Below are 17,038 nucleotides of genomic sequence, written 5' to 3'. Positions count from 1 at the left end.
ATACCATTTGACATTAACTTCAATTGGCAGAGCCCCCACCTATCATTCTTACTAAAGCAGCATTGAATTAAAATATGTTCAATAGTGGTTTGTGGAGTCATCTGTGAGAAACTATATTCAGGTTTTGTTTTAAAACATTTATATATTAATTCATAATTGAAACCAGTTTTTAAAGAGAAAATTTTACAGCAACAGAAAAATGAATTCAATTTCTAAAAATCAATTTTTTATTTATGCTGCACTTGTGTTGCGTCAGAGAATCTTCACAAAACTCAGGAAAATGTAAGACCATCTTTCCTTTTATCATAGCATCCTTGCCATTTAACAGCAGGAAATGATAAATATATTTTTATGCATTTCAATGGATCTGGTGATTACTGAAGAGGCCTTTTTGAAACCATCACTTGTCTATATGTATGGCTTATAGTCTCTAATATACCTATACCCAGTTTTGCAATAAGTAAAAACTCATACAGCTTGTGGGAGTTTGTCTCTTTTCAAAAAGAAAGAGATTCTGATATTATTTGAAATAGATTCTAATACTGACACTATAAGTTACACAAAGAACACAACAATCCTGACCCATGGAACTAGCATGAAGTGCCTGGAGGTATTATGTTTTTGCCTTCCTCCATGTATTTCTTAAACAAAGACACCTTGTTCAGTTGTAAAACTTCAGATCAAACTGAAAATTTTCTGCAACAGTAGAAAAATTACTGTTCCTGATTTTTTTTTTAAAAAAGGAATACAGTTGGTGTAGGCTGGAAAGATTATTCAACTTATATATACAAAATATAATCTTAGACATGCATCACTTACACAATGTACAGTATTTTTCACCCTTAAATATACACAAGTCAATTTCTATCCACCATAGCCTGGTAATTATACTCAATAATGCACTCTTACATTGCCAAAGAACTATATGCCATCCATGCACAGAAACTGAGCTTTGATACTTGCAGACTAAGAACAAGCCATTTAACAATGTTAAAACATAAAATATATGAATATGGATATTTCACAGTTGTAAAGCCAAGAGCAGGTAAAATACAAAATGTGGACACATACACAAGATACCTTTACTTGGACGCTGCTTGTAACATTTTGTCCTCCTGTATTCTATTTTAGGGAAGCCATTTAGTCTTTAGTAGGGGTCAAAAGCATCTCATTACTGCTAGGCCTGATCTATGCCAATCAAACTCTTTGACGAGATGTCTCCTTCAGCAATGTGTTACATAACAGTGCTTATCGCAATGTAACGAAGGCTTTGCAAAAGCTATTCATCTTCCATGTACAATATCCTGGAAAGGCCTTATCGAGCACCTTGGAGATATTACTTCCTTCTCAATTTATTGAAGTCATTTCTCTCCTACAGAAGATGAGCAGAGATTGGCAGACAAGGACAGTGGCTGTGTACTGTCAATGCTGAAGGGAGGGGAGAAGATGCAAGTGAGGATGAGGAAGAGTTGGCAGTAGCTCTTTGTGTCACATACTTACTCTCCTTAGATAGATTGATCTGGCCTGGCCTGGCAAGCAAATCTATGAAGGTCTGAACATTACATATAAAACAAATTTATGGGAGAAAGGGACATCAGCAGTATAATTTCACAGTATTCATACCAGTCAATTACCTCTAAACCCAGGATGCTTTGCATGAATGTCAGGGAAGAAAATACTATTCGAAACCCTCCACTGTGCTAAAATGTTCCTGAAGGACCAGGATCAAAGCCTTTCAAAAGGGATTTTAACTGGGGAGGCAAATGGTAGAAAGCCCATTCATCACAATCCAATCAAAAAATGATAGTTAATGTGTGTTTAGTCTGTAAGCCAATACACTGTTGTGAACAGGAACAAGTGGCGCAGGAAGCGGACATAATACAAGAATTAAAAAAGTCACCTGTTGGATACAATTACATACTTGTGTTTCTTTTTTCATTCTAAATGTTGTTCTTGTTGTATTGGGAGGGTGGGATAGCAAGAAAGCCTTCACAGGGGGTTGTGGGTGGATTTCCTTATTTATGATGTTTTTTAAAAGGCACTGATTGGGATCGGATTCCTTCCAGACAGAATTACTGAGCTGGATAGGCCACACTCTGATCCAGTGTACATACGTCTTCTGATAGTCACTGCTTACATATTTTGTTCTTGGAAAAGAGTACCTTGATTATATGCAAGAATAACACTGGATTATGTTGAACTGCTTATGTGACAGAATTTTTTAAATGTACAAGTTCCTTTCTGATGCTAGAAATACAGCTTGGCAACTAAAGCAGGTTCAGCTATCAGGCCTGAAACCTGCACTGTGAAAATACCTCTGAGCAAGGATGAAACTCCTCTTTGCTTATTCCTGAAGAGCTGCCAGATCTCTCTCATCTAGGAGCGTTGATGAAGATTTCCAAGTTCAGAGACTGTTGCTTTTAATAATTTTCTTTTATGTTGAATTTTGTTGTTAACCACTTTGAACTTCTTGGAAAAGCAATATATAAATACTTTAAAAATACTAAAAATGACTGCCCCCTCATGTGTCCATAACATGTTTGAAATGTAGATAACACTGTTCCTCTGATGGATGGTTATTAGAATATCTTACATGGCTCAGCACCGTTCATCTACAGATAAGTCATTTAAGCCAACATACTCTGCCTTACAGCTGTTTTACTACATGCCATTTTGTGGTTTATTTTCCCCATAGGAATCCTAACCCTTAGAAAATCCTGTTCTTGACCAAGTATTTCTGAATGTTGCCTAATGTTTTTCTAGAGCACTCTTATCTACTACAATGTTTTTACTCTTACTGGAGTTCTTCCAGAGAGGATGAGGAAGTTAGAAAGCACCAGCTTAAGTAACTAACTGGGAGATAGACTGGCCACCACCCAAATACTCTGGCCAACACACACATTGCACATAAATGTGTTACTTGCTCCTTAATGGTTCTTAAAATTTGAAAGGCCACTTCAAGAGGGGGTGATTGAGAGTGAAAGGGCTCTGCTGAATCACAAGCGGCTTCTCTCCTGAGGTGGTTTCTAGTGTGTGACATCTATACACATATTTTGTGGAGGTAGTGGAAGCTACTTAGAGGGATGTGCTTTAGAACTGAAAAACTCACTTGCAAAAACTTGTCACAACAAGGGCCATGAGACTAGAGAACCATTAGTGCATGTATAAATTATAACATGCCTGCTATTAAACGTGATAAAATAGTGGTAGCATATTATGATTTATGCACCAACTGATCCGATTCTGTTACACACACACCCTTCCCAAGCGCTTAATGTCATGTTGGGAGAATGCTTGCCCATTCAGTCGCTTCCCATTCCCTGTTGCACAAGGGAAAAACCTTTGCCTATAGTCCTTCCTTACTACCTGCGGAGTAAAAGATACAGCTGGGGCAACTGAATAAACCTGAACATTATTGGAAGAGCTGCTCAATTGTCTTTTTAAATGCTATTTAAAAAGAGCCTCATGTATGTCAAACAGAAAAGGAATGATGTTAAAAGGGAAAAAATAGCAAAGGCTTCCAAAAGTTTATTTGTTCTCATTGTCCAGCTGATGGTACTAGGGAATGTCTAAGAAACCATCAAAGCATCTAATGCCACAAAACAGCTATAATTGAATCATTTTAGACAATCAAGTGAACACACTGGACTGCAGAGTCTAAGGCAGTTTTCCCGATGCCAACCGCCTACGCCATTCACTGCTGGAATGCAATAAAAAAACATCCCCTCACTGATATGAAGAGATACAGGTCTAATAATGGCCTATTACATATAATGAAAACTCAAGCGTGTTCTCTGTGCCTGTTGTCTATATTCAGCAGAGGAGCAGAATTGGGATGAGCATTTGGGTAATGAGTTTACAGAAATAACGCTGGTTTGATGCTTTCACTACAGAAATACTGATCGTATGATAGGATTCTCACTCACATGGAAAAATGGTCAGCTCAACAAAATGGCATAAACATTGCTCTACCTAGGCTCTGATTAAGACAGCCAATAGGGCAGACTCAAAGAGAGAGCATGTGGGAAGCAGCTCCTTTGAGGAGCAACCATGTCTTTCCCTGTAGTGATGATACATACTGGAAAATGCAGGTTTTCTGCATCAGTGGTGTCTCCTGTCCTACTCTGACATATGGATCAGTGGGATGGGATGTTGATGAACTGTTTGCATCAGCCTTTCTTGTGTTAATGTGGATGCTTCCCTTATCCCAGCTTGTGGCACCTGCATGTCTAAGTAACAACAGAAACTCCATCTGGGCCAAACTACATGCAGTGTATGTGTGCGCATTCATGATAGGGGGGACCTTTCTTCCTTTCCTTTTTCCTAATTTAAACTGCCCTTATATTATGCCTTTCTCACACTGAGGCTGTGGGGGAAAACACAAAAGAGCCCCATATGCTTTCCATCATTGAACAAATGACAACTTGGGAGGACAGAAATTTAAGACTGCGAAAGCACCAGAAAAAAGTTAAAAGCACTGTTATTCTGAAATTGCTGCTCTAGATGCTGTTGTTTTTTTTAAAGAAGGCAAAATATGATCCTGGCCTTCTTGCATCATAGTTAATTTTGCCCTCATTTGAGACTTGGACAAATTAAGCACAGACATAATCCCCCATTATGTGGCTGTGATAGAAGCAGCCTTTAAAAAAGAATCTGGGCTAAGTGATGGGAGATTAATCTATGTCCAGTTCTCACAAGAGCCTAATTCTTGCTGATCTTGATGTCTTAAAATCTTGATGTCTATGAAAGTCACGACTTGTGCATTCAATCCTTGCCCATCCTGGCTGTTAATATCTAGTAAGGACCACATAAGTGAACCACTGAGGTCTATTGTAAATCAATCGCTAACTCAGGGCAGCTTTCCCCAGCAGTTCAAACAGGCTTGTTATCTGTCCGCTACTTAAAAAACTATCCCTAGACAAAAATGATGTGGCCAATTATCACCCAGTCTCTAATCTGCCCTTTCTGGGCAAAGTGATTAAGAGAGCAGTAGCTGACCAACTCCAGACCTTCTTGGATAACTCTAGCGCTCTGGACCCTTTCCAGTCAGGATTCAGACCAGGGCATGGACAGAGACAGCCCTAGTAGCATTAGTGGATCATCTCCGTCTAAATATAGACAAAGGCCAAGCCTCTTTATTGCTTCTCCTGGATCTATCTGCAGCCGTTGACACTGTAGACCATGCCATCCTGTTGAGGTGTTTAGAAACAGAAGTGGGCATCAAAGGATGTGCCCTGGACTGGTTTAAATCGTTTCTCATGGAACAAACTCAACGGGTAGCCGTTGGAGATCAGCTGTCTCCAGAATGGAAACTATCTTGTGGAGTTCTGCAGGGCGTAATCTTATCTCCCATGTTATTCAACCTCTACGTAAAGTCTTGAGAACTCATACTCAGCTATGGAGTTGGATGTCATCAGTATGTAGATGACACCCAACTCTGTATCTCGCTTTCCAGGTCCCCACAGGATGTAGCAGAAACCTTAGATCACTACCTGACAGCTGTGGTGAAATGGCTGAAAAACAACAAATTGAAACTGAACCCAGACAAGACTGAAGTGATGCTTGTTGGGAGGGCTGGGATCTTGAAGGATATTGTACTTCACACTTTTGATGGAGTTCGTCTGACCCTTTGAAGACTTGGTTAAAAGGCTAAGAGTTATACTGGATGCAGAGCTACTACTAGAAAAACAAGTTAAGGCAGCAGCAAAAAATACTTTATACCTCACTCTAGCCTGGAAGATGGCTTCTTATCTCGACACAGCCAACCTGGTCACCTGGATCCATGCTATGGTAACATCAAGGCTTGACTATTGTAATACACTATACAGAGGTCTCCCATCTAGTCTTCTAGAGGAGGACTAGGACTTCATTTTGTTTATCCAGCCCAACAAAACTGTGGGCAGGTGGAAAAGATCAGGACTCATTCAAGTGCTCAAGTATGTACAAGGCTGCAGTGCTCCTTTACAAACTGAGATTATGCCCCGAAGCCCCTTGCAATATTATACAGAATTCTTGGGTGCACTTAATTAAGCCTGGAAAAGGGAGAAGAGAGTGAAGGAGGGAGGGGGGAACGTGTGGCCAATCTGTGCAGGAGCTCTTGTTGTCTGCCTGGCATCTGTGAGTGACACTGGTTCAGTTGGGCTAAGTGGCAACTATGTCCTGTGCTTCAGTTTGGTTTGGGTAGAATTCTCTGTTTTGACATGGTTCTCTGTTTTGATGTTGGTCCCCTTGATTCACTTAGGTTCTGTTGCACTTCCTCTTGCATTTCAGAGTGTGCCTTTGGCTACTGGAAGCCTTGATTCTGTATGTTTCTGCCTGAGAGCTTGCTTGGAAATGTTTTCCCCCCCATAGGAAATAATGGAGAGTGGCTGGTCAGCTAGTTCAAGGAGCACTTGGGTTTACAGAAGATTTCAGTTTGGTTCTGTTGGGCTTTCTCTGGGTTGAGGCTACATTTAGAAGCGTGCCTTTGGCCACTGGCAGTCTTGCCTCTGTGCATTTCTGCCTGAGAGCCTGCTTGGAAATGTCTCTCCCATACGAAACAATGGAGAGTGGCTGGGGGCATCTTATTGGGTCCAATCTTTCTGAAACTCTGGTGATCTTTAGAGGACAGTCAGGAGTAGGTTACCTGCAATTTTGGTGGAGTTTGCTTAAAAATTCCAACCTGAGCCCCCCTCCCCACCAATAGCTCCCAGATAGTTTCTCCATAAGGAATAATGGGCAAATAAATCTATGATTCTCTAATCTGTTTTAACTGGACTCCGATTTTTGGGGGTACACACCCCTACCTTGAATTGTGTCACTTCACTTCCTTTCCCTTATGGTTGAGAGAGCCAGTTTGGTGTAGTGGTTAAGAGCACGGGACTCTAATCTGGGGAGCCGGGTTTGATTCCCCACTCCTCCACGAAGCCAGCTGGGTGACCTTGGGCGAGTCACAGTTCTCTGGAGCTCTCTTAGCCCCACCCACCTCACAGGGTGTTTTGTTGTAGGGATAATAGTAACATACTTTGTAAACCACTCTGAGTGGGCATTAAGTTGTCCTGAAGGGCGGTATATAAATCGAATGTTTATTATTATTATTATTATTATTATTATTAATGAGCTGGATCTGGGTGGAGGTGGGAGAACATAGGCCAAGGAATCTTCGAAGTCTTGGGGCTGTGTGTGTAACACACCTCACTATGCCCAATGATCTCAAAACAAACACAAAATAACAAATGTGAGAGCTTTTTAAAGCTTGCAACCCAGCATGTGGCAATGGACTCCTATATTTCACTCAAGGAATGTGCCTCACATTCTGTAACAAGCACATCCTGAATACACAAATGTTGTCAAACAATAAAAAAGAGACACATTTCTCCATGGACTACATTTATTAGATTCTATGAAAATACAATTTCCTTTCAAATTTTCCTTTCACAATGATTTTTTTAAAATGTTTAGTTTGAAAACAGGGTTTCCACTGGTCTTAGACAGTGATTCCCAAGTGATGACTGCTTGAAGCTGCAGGGCTTTCTGCACAGACCTCCAGCAAACAGATGCCCCCAGCCTGGATGTATTTGGTTCACATTAGGTTTAGAGGTTATCCAAATATTTCCAGTTTAAACTGAAGCTACTTCTACAGTGAAAGTTGCAAAACTCTTGTTTACCCACTATAAAGAGCTTTGCAGTGTGCATGTTTATTAAGATATTACAGACCCATGTTAGTACGAGAGCCTGTTTGGAAGATCTAAATTGCAAGCGGCCAAATCCATTTTATGGGAGACCTGGAGGAATTAGATAAAGAAAAAAAGAGTTCTTCCAACCTGTGCATATTAAGGAGCAGAACTATCAGACATCAGGCTTAAGCAAGCCTTCCAGACATAAAAAGGTAAAGCTAGGCAGAACCAATTGCTATTAAGCTCAAGGCAAGAAACACCCCCAGGCTGAAAAAGAGCATAGTGCGCTGCCACCTACTGACATATAGTCCTTGTGTGTGCGTGCCAGAGGCAACAAGGCCACCACATAGCAAGACACAAGCAACAGCTTTTATGGAGGGCACGCCTTAGCAGTGAGCGGAGGCAGTGGGTGTTTTGAAAGAATCCCTGCTGCCTGGACAATGATTATTCCTCCGCTGGTACAGAGTGCAAGAAATTTAAGTTTAAAACACCACTACACAAAGCAGTTAGAAAAGCAGGTGTTTAGACAATGCCTTCGTAAATTGGGTTGGCTTTAACACAGATATCAAGCTGTGGGTTAGAAAGGTCTAAAAGGCTCACTAAGCACAGGATTAAGAGTAGCGAGCAGCTCCCTTGCTAGGACTGTAGCACTTTTGCACTAGATGCAACAGACAAGAGAGGCTACAAAAGCTTCTTTCAAATACTAGCCTACTCCACTTGGCAGCTGTAAGGCAAGAAATGCACATGGAAATGGACATCTATGGCAGAGACCTCTTGCTCCAGGATCCTAGGTATTGCTCAAGGACACTCAAGACAAGCTCTGTGCCCTTTTCACAGTGCAACAGAACCAGAAGAAACACTGCCCTGCTCTGGTCAAAGCATGCAGTCTGCACCTGATTTCCTTTCTCTGAAACAGAATTTTCTTCTCCAGAAGATCACCTTCACCGTTCTTCTGAATCTAACTGCTGGAACTTCTTCTGCGGGGCCTTTTAGCACTCCCCCTAAGGCCTCAACTGAAGGGATGGCAAGTTAGGAGCAGCACAGGAAAGGGATGGGAAGGATACATCCACAAAAGGTATTTTTTACTCTAAACAGTTCTCTTCCTAGGCTAGTTAGCTTCCCCCAGGGGATATTTCTGGGAACTCTTTATAGATCTCTTGGATGATCATTTTATCCATCTGGCACTGGGGACTCTCCTCTTCTTCCACCATTATGCGCTGCAAGATCCCTTGCAAGTCAGTGAAACGGTGTTTATGCTGCAGGTACATTGTGGACTGGATGACAGCATGCATCAGAGACAAGTACTCCATCCGTAACTGTAGAGGGAGAACACATTGCATGAGATTTAGAAATGAGATAAACAGAAGCAGCCACTTGCCAGAAAGGGGCACAGTGGAAAACAATATTTTACAAGTGCAAAACTCCACCTCAGACAATTCAAGCCAGAAGAGACTTGGGGAGATTCCTGAACAAGCCATGCTTGAAAAATGATTGCGCAAGGCCTGTGGACAAAGTGCCCTCCCTCCTTCAAAGCCATTTTGGAAGCCATCAAGCAAATCTATGGAATTGGTGGAACAGCTTTCACATCAGATTCAATGAAATTCTGTACTCAGTGAAAAGCAACCCCAAATTAGCACCATCCATAGTTCCAAGTGCCTTCTTTCAACTGTGGATGGTTTACCAGTTGTGATCCTCTTAGAAAAAGCAGGTTCTTAGTAATATCCTGACTGAAGCACTTCTAACATGGGGCTGCCTTTCAAAAACCTGGGGAAACTTCCCTAATCCAAAACACAATGCTTAGGTTGAGTTATTAATTGGGAACTGCTACAAAGAGCACATCTGTTCACTGAATAAAGATCTTCACTGGCTTTCAAGTTTGTTTCTTTGCATAATTCAAATAGTTTAAGGCCCAGTCTGGTAGCAGTGCACTGGAAGGATCACTTTTTTCCATATGATCCTACCTGCCAGTAATGACAATCATTGCCAGTGATGACAATCAAACCTTCCCCTGGTTCTCCCACCATCTGAATTAGGCAGGTATCCCTCAGTGAGAGTGCCTTTTCTGTATTTATGCCCCCTTTGCAGAACTCCCTTGCAAGTGATGCTTGCTTGGTACCATACCTGTCATCATGTCTGTCCCACCCCCGGCTTATTTGTGCAACCAAACCAAAGTGAACTGAACCAAACCAAACCATACCACTTTCCCCCTTGCTTTATATCCTTTTCAACATAAACATTGGTTTTAATTATTTTTGCTTGTCCTTTTTGGTCCCTTAAAAAACAACCCTGTTTATTTCTTTTTTTACTATTATGGTTTTAACAGTAGTAAAACGTTTTTACTGTTATTGTGAGCTCACTTTAATGAGTGTTGGACAAAAAAGGTGGTACACAAATTCTAAAAAATTGAGCAGTGGAAAGGTAGTACAAAACAAATATTTTAAGTACAGTGAGTGACTAAAAACTGGGCCTGGACTGTAGTACAAGTTCTAGAGCACTGATATAACGTATTTCAAACACTGCAGTGTTACTAGGAAATGTGCCTGTGTTATTTGATAGCTACTGCTTCAGAACAGAGCTGTGTTCACACAGGGATTCTGTTGGGGCAGCAAAAAGCTAGGGATGTAGTAGAGATCTCAGAAAGCTGAATTTCAACCATCTTTTCTCATTTTTCCCCCAAAGGCAACTTTCTAATCCAGATTTTTTCAAGGTGTATAGGCAATGCCTGGTGAAATCTCAGAAGTCAGAGGAGTTACTCTCAACCTACAGACACCTGCCAAGAAAACCTCTACCACCAATCTCATTTTAAGTTCTTTCCTGTTTTTCCAAATTTCAAATCTAATGACAAGGGCTCTCTCAAAATACCTTTTCTCCAGGGGAGAGATCTGCAATCTGCCGCACAATTATGTCTATCATTACCATCATGTCAGTGTGATAGAAGATGTTTGCAGTGTCCTTGCTAGCGAAAATGTCCTGGAGGAATTTCAGCACGGAGTGTGGGGGTTGAGGCTGATGCTTGAAGATGCTCACAGGATCATCTTGTCACAGGTGAAAGAGAGAAGGAAGTATGAAATGTTTAGCAATAAACAGTCACAGCACACTAATCTGAAAGTAGGAACTTTTGTGCATACACATATTTTTGCAGCACAAGAGAAGGAATTTTCTGCCGAGCATTCAGACAAAAACAGTTCATATTGCCTAGCAATGCCAAATGGAGGACTATTCAATCCTGATCAACAAACCTGTTCTGAGGAGGAAGAACTGGGACAAATGAAACATACTGTGCCTATGGCTGAGATATGGAGCCCTGGCTGCAAATTCACAGCTGGATCAATATGAGATTTAATCCCCTTCCTTTGGTATCTGACAATGACAACTTGGACTCTTGAAAATCTTACTGGTCTTTTAGGTGCGACTAGACTTGAATGTTGCTGTTCCTCGGCCTTTGAGTACTGAAGTTCAGCAGCTGGAGTAGCAACACATATATTTCACCTGGTGCAGTTTTTCTGCCTCTCGAGACTGAGAGGAGGAACTACATCTACCAAAGTTTTTATTTTTCATCTATGAGTGCTATGTCCTGCACAGAAACAGCCAATACTGGTTTCACGCACATAGACGTAATCTCCTTTGTATGTAACTGGCAATACAGGAAGCACCATGCTGCACTATTTCCCAATTTGGCTGAACCATACGCTGCAAATCACAGGATTTTTGAACAAGTACACTTAGGGTCAAGCTAAATGAGGCAAGTGTTCATTCCAGTGTCTAGAGATGGAATTGTACCTGGGAACTGTAGTTTTCAAAGACAGCGCCATGTAGGATATCTGGGGGAGATAAAGGATTCCTTCACAATCCTCCACCGCCTTTTTCCTCTCCAACCCATACTCTGGCTGCTTGCTCAGCTCCACACCCCCTGCACGCTGGGTGGCTGCATGCCTGCACTCTCAGAAGAAGGGAAGGAAGGAAGGAAGGCAGAGGTGGTGCATGAACACCCGCAGCCCCAGATGCATGGCCACCACCACACTGCTACCCAGAGTGGGGGGAAGGGAGAGGAGCCAGCAGAGGCAGTGGAGGGCTGCGAGGGAATCCTTCCTCTCTGCCAGCAATCCTGTGGCTCTGTCTTTGAAAAGTACAGTTCCCAGGTAAAATTCCATCACTGGACATTGTTGTTTGCAGGGTGGATTTGATTTAAATTGTATCGATTTAAATCATGATTTAAATTACTAGTCAGTAATTTAAAGACTAGATTTAAATCATGGTTTTCTACATAAAGACTCATTCTTTTCTACATAAAGACTCCTCACACTTAGCTTCTTGTGCAAATCTATTCTACTCCCAACAATCTTCTATTCATTGAGTTTTTTGAAACTTAGCACTTGAGAGGTAAGGGGCTAGTTCTGTGTTCAAAGATTTGCAAAGGAACAATGGGATTAAGGTCTTTTTCTCAATAGTGTATGTTTATTTCATAACCTTTTTGCTGGGAAGAAGAGACATGCTCTCTGCAGACACAAATTCACGGTTTTGAGAACTGTACAACCAAGTATCTGTGATAATATCTTCTAGATAGAAAAACTGCCCAACAATCTTACAGAAACCTCTGGAAGAGCATGACATTGTGAAAGGATTAATGGAATTTGTTTACCAAAAAATTTAAACATTGCATGCATATACAGCCTCATGCTACATAATTAAAAACTAATCCTTATTTTACGATGATAACCTTTGGACTATAATGTATCTTAAATAGAAAACTATCTTTAGATAGATTTTTCCTCAAAAACATTTTATTAAAATTTTAAAAATCCGATTTAAATTTTTAAAAAATCCAATTTAATTTTTTTTAAAAAAACAAAAATCATTGTTTTTTATCCACTCTGCTTGTCTGGCATTTCATTTAGCTTCGCCCTTAACATCTATGTAAGACAGCACCAGGCAAAGCCCAATCATGTGATCTGGCTCAAGGTTTTGAGTCCTGTTTGGCCCCTTCCAAGCACAGCAACAAGGCAAAGTGGTCTCTGGTCCACTTCATACTTTGCATTTAAGGAGTTTTAATTATAAACTTAAAAATGTGAAGCATATGAATCGTATGTTTGTATGAAACAAGTAAACTTTTCAAGGAATGGTGGCCGGATACTGCTCACTGTTGAGTACACATTCTGTGGCATCTACAGATTTGTTTCTGTGGAGGAATGCGCTGTTATTTGCATTTCTGCACATAGAGAGCAGAAAAGTAGAAGTCTTCAGGGGGCATGGGTAGCACCACCTACTTTAAATCTCTCCCCACACCACTTACAGGAAATTAGCACTGGCTTTATTCTAACACTTGGGTTGTTCCACAGTGATACCTAGTTTGCTCCTAAAGGAATCCACTTTTTATGAAGTTACCTCACTTCTGCCCTCTACAGGAATATATGCAAGGCATTTTCCATGGAGGTTTCTAGAGGACAATAAGCCCTCTTTCCCATAGGGGAAAGAGAGGAGAGCTGCAGGAATGGCTTATGAGGAGAATCTTGCTGAAGGAGCTGTCCTTAGAAAGAGTAACTCAAAGTGGGCTACTAAAAACGATCACTGAAAAAGGTAAAGGTGTCAGAAAGAGGCCAAACAGAGTAGTATGAAAGCTCTAAGCAGTTCTTGACGAGGACTGTGTTGGGGCCACAGTTTTCAATCCTGGAAAGGAATTAAATCAGGACTAAAAGTTATTTAACAACAAATCAACAAACTACAGCAGAGAGGAGAAAAATGAGCTGAACCCTCATGCTCCAAAAGGTATTAAGCTAGCACAGCACTTGTTGGGGAAAGCAAAGACAGAATACTCCGGTATTAGGCTGTCTGGGAATGCAGCTCTTTAGCTTTTTAATGAAGTGCTTTACAATAGCCTCAACAAATATAGCAGGCTTAACTCAATGCTGAAGGCCTGCAGATCTAATCTTCAGACGGATGACTTGAAGAGGTGTATGGGGAGAGAATAATAGGATTCCACCTTATGAAGGCAGAGTTTAGGGGGGAGCCACCTGTATACAGTATGTGCCATTGGGGAAAGAAATCAAGTGTTGAAACTGCCCTCCAGAACCAGGAATGCAAAATTCCAATGTAAAATGGGAATGACAGAAACCAGTACGGATTCCATGCCAGTGACAAGGCCTCTCTGAGGAATGCTTATGAAGCTCTTACAAAGGAGGAGGAGGAAAGCAAAACACAGAAGAAGGCTGGTATCTCCCGCTATGAAAGCCAACAGTAGAAGCCCGAAACACGATGTTTTGAAAAAGGGGAAGGAAGGGTTATTAGGCTTTCCCATCAGCCGTGCAGTTTTCTAAATCCCTTGGAAACAGATAAGAGTCCTGCAGTAATTATTTATTATACTTTATCCTGCTTCTTAATGAAGAGGTTCCCAAAGCAGCTCCAGAACATGCATTAAAAATTGAATTTACAGAAACAGTTCTGAAGACTTCATTTTCTTCACAATATTGTTTTGGGAATCACACTCTGAATGTTACTGGTGTCTAATGCTACCCCTCCTGCCAACAGCTCCCAGAATCAGACTGGCTGAATGGAACACGTGCGAGTGCCATCGGCTGCAGCGGAGCAGACCCAGTCTCTCTACCAAGCAGTGAATGGACTTGCTTGGCTTTGGACACTTAAAAGGCAGAAAAGTGCCCTGGAGCTTAGTGGTTGCTGACCAATTATTGTCGCTCCATGGTATTAGCTAGTAAGTCTCCTCAGATCCCCACTGATGGTAGCTCAGAAATCCCAGGAAAAGGAGTAAGGCTTTAAATTATGTACTCACCTCCCCGATTCAGGAGCAGCAACAGCTTTTCTGTGAAGATTTTGACATTGGGGTGCTTGCTCACAGTAACCATGATCACATTATGTTCAGGAACTGAAAAAAAGAAAGGGCTCTCTATTAGAAGAAACTGACTTGTAACTGGTTTGGGAGAAGCACAGATCAACTGAAGAGGAGAAAAAGGTGGCAGGCAGGGGGAAGATGAAGGGAAGGAACACAGGGCTGTTGTGAAGTGTGAACTGTTGTAAAGAAGCTGTAACATAAGCAAGCTTTGTGTTCTTATTACATATTTTCTCTGTACAGTACCCTTTGTTGTTGTCCTTTTCCTTCATTACACTGTATCTTTGCTTCCTGACAGCAAAAATCAATAGTACTACTTTTTGTGTAAAAAAAAAATAATGTTCATTATGTTAATACATGAAACTCCTGGAACAGTTACTAAACAGCATCAGATATGAAGTAAGCCCATATTCAAATCTGGTCAAGGATCGTAACAAGCACTTCAAACACACGCTTTGCGATTTCTATTATATGCATTTGCACACAGATTGCTGGATTTGTAGTTTCACAATCAGAGGCTCATAGCTTGCCACTGGAATGTTCATCAAGTTGACACATGAAGACTGTTTTTTACCAAGTATTCTAACCCCCCCTCCCATTCCTAGGATAGCAAACCACACTAGCATAACCTCAGATGTCAAGAAGATTCAGGTGTGTGTGTAAAAACTTCAGCTTAGCTAACTCACAACAACAAGGGAAGAGAAGCCATGGGGGGGGGGAATTGTTACCGGAATGGGCCTCCTTGCAAGTAGGGGGGAATTAACAGCAAGGAGAAGGCTATGTGAGAGAGGTAAGAAAGTGGGATACTCTGCCAATTTTTATGGGGTCCCCTCCCCAAAGAAACTGATAAGACAAGTGTTCTTCAAAAACAAAGTAATTTTTATTTAAAGGGGAAAACTCATACATACAAAAAGCAACGCACAAGCATACAAGGTTCTTAGGAAAGCAGTGGTGAAATTGGAATAGCTGTGAGAGATTTTTGTGTGATAATTACCTATCCAGGAAGTGGAGTGGCCCATGGAGGAAGACAGTTTCAAATGGCCAGCATTATTCACCAGGAGAAGCTCAGAGAAGGAGACACTGAGGGTACAGTGCTTGGATCTGGATAAGCATGCACAATTTGAGAGGAGCAAAGCCTGGGTTCCTATAGGGCAAATCAGGCCCTGGGGCGGGAAGATGCTTTGGTCATTAGGATACAGACCTTAAAGGTCACCTCCTGGGAATGATAAATGTTTGAATACCTTTGATTGGTGCTACTGGAGCGTGACAAAGAAATCAGATTAGTTATTCTTGGTGTTTCACAAAAAAAACAGCTGCTATTTAAATGTTCCTGGAGTTTGGTTAATGAATTTAGAGTCTTGATTAGATGTTCCCAGGAAGGAGTTACAAACTTATCAGAGCTGATTGATGGCCCTAAATCATAGGATTCAATCAATGGGAAGAGGGGAGTTAGGAATGTTTAGGGTGGTGCCTCACGAGCACCTTTATTGTTAAGATAGCACATTACGCAGTGCGGGGAGGCAGGAGCCAATCACACCTAAGCACTCGATTTTGCATACACATTCCATGTATGACTCATTCTCCCAGGCGGGATCTGGCAATGCTTTGCTAAGCTGGCTGGCTCTTTAATGCGAATTAAGGTGCATCACATTCAAGGGGCTTATGATTTTTATATCATAAGCAGCTATTAAAAATGGCAGAGGCCAGGATGACTGCTCACAAAGTGGCCCTCCAAGGGTCCCACAATAGTGGCCTATTCAGTATTCCTGCTCATCCTGCAATCAGTGTCATTGTGCCACACAGCACAGGCATGACTTTTTGATTGAAAGCACATGAAGTATCAAACTGGTGCAGCCCCACCTAGTCTTGTCAGCAGTTCCTTCTCTATAGATACTGCTGTTCAAATCTGATTTCACTGGTTTATTGTAATTTTATGCTTTTTTGTGTGTGACACCTTGGGTAACCTGTAGGAAAGGTGGCAAGTGAATAACGTAAATGAAATAAAGAAACCTAAAAACAAAGATCTTGTGGAGTCTGCCTGGGCAGGGCTATAGCTGGACTGTTGCAGTACTAGCTCATCTTGTTTGGGTCCAACTTTTTTGTTTCATAGACTGCAAGCTTCTCATCACTATTTATGAACAGGGAAGATTTACATGGGGTTTGTGTATTTGAATTCTGTATCATGCATATGGGGAATGAAAGGAATGTGAGGAAGGTAAAATAACTGAACTTTACTTGCCATCCTTAGGAATTAGTAATGGCCCCAGAGTACTTTAGGAAGATGTTTTATTTAAAACATATCAAATATTGTGATCAAATCTTTACTCTGTTTACAGTATGCCCTCTGCCACTACCTACTACATGACATTCTTAATTCCTGTAGGCACTCTTAGGACAAGTATAAGACAGCAGAAGAGTTACCATATTTCCAAGGAGAACCCGTATGTAAGTTGGAAAATTTTTGAAGCATTCTTGAAATGTCCCATGATGAGCAAGTACATGCACAAATGTTAAATGGCTGTTTTAAGAAGCAGAAGTTTTGGCT

At 41.2% G+C, this 17,038-nt stretch overlaps 1 protein-coding gene across 2 annotated transcripts in view; it reads right to left on the bottom strand.

The window, feature by feature from the left end:
* Nucleotides 1-7,362: 7,362 nt before the first annotated feature.
* The window catches only part of NCKIPSD (NCK interacting protein with SH3 domain), a 127,148-nt gene continuing 117,472 nt past the window's right edge, over nucleotides 7,363-17,038 (bottom strand). The window contains exons 11-13 of one of the 2 annotated variants that reach the window (XM_054978471.1): nucleotides 14,437-14,529; nucleotides 10,518-10,690; nucleotides 7,363-8,971 (exon numbers count right to left, since the gene is read on the bottom strand). In XM_054978471.1, the coding sequence (XP_054834446.1) occupies nucleotides 8,768-8,971; nucleotides 10,518-10,690; nucleotides 14,437-14,529 (470 nt within the window). In that variant the 3' untranslated portion in view covers nucleotides 7,363-8,767. The remainder of the gene's footprint in view (nucleotides 8,972-10,517; nucleotides 10,691-14,436; nucleotides 14,530-17,038) is intronic. The other variant, XM_054978472.1, reaches the window with a different exon arrangement.

This window comes from Eublepharis macularius, chromosome 4 (genome assembly GCF_028583425.1).
Source record: "Eublepharis macularius isolate TG4126 chromosome 4, MPM_Emac_v1.0, whole genome shotgun sequence".
Lineage (NCBI taxonomy): Eukaryota > Metazoa > Chordata > Lepidosauria > Squamata > Eublepharidae > Eublepharis > Eublepharis macularius.
Note: the sequence above shows the minus strand (reverse complement) of the source record. Positions and strands in the feature narration are given on the sequence as shown.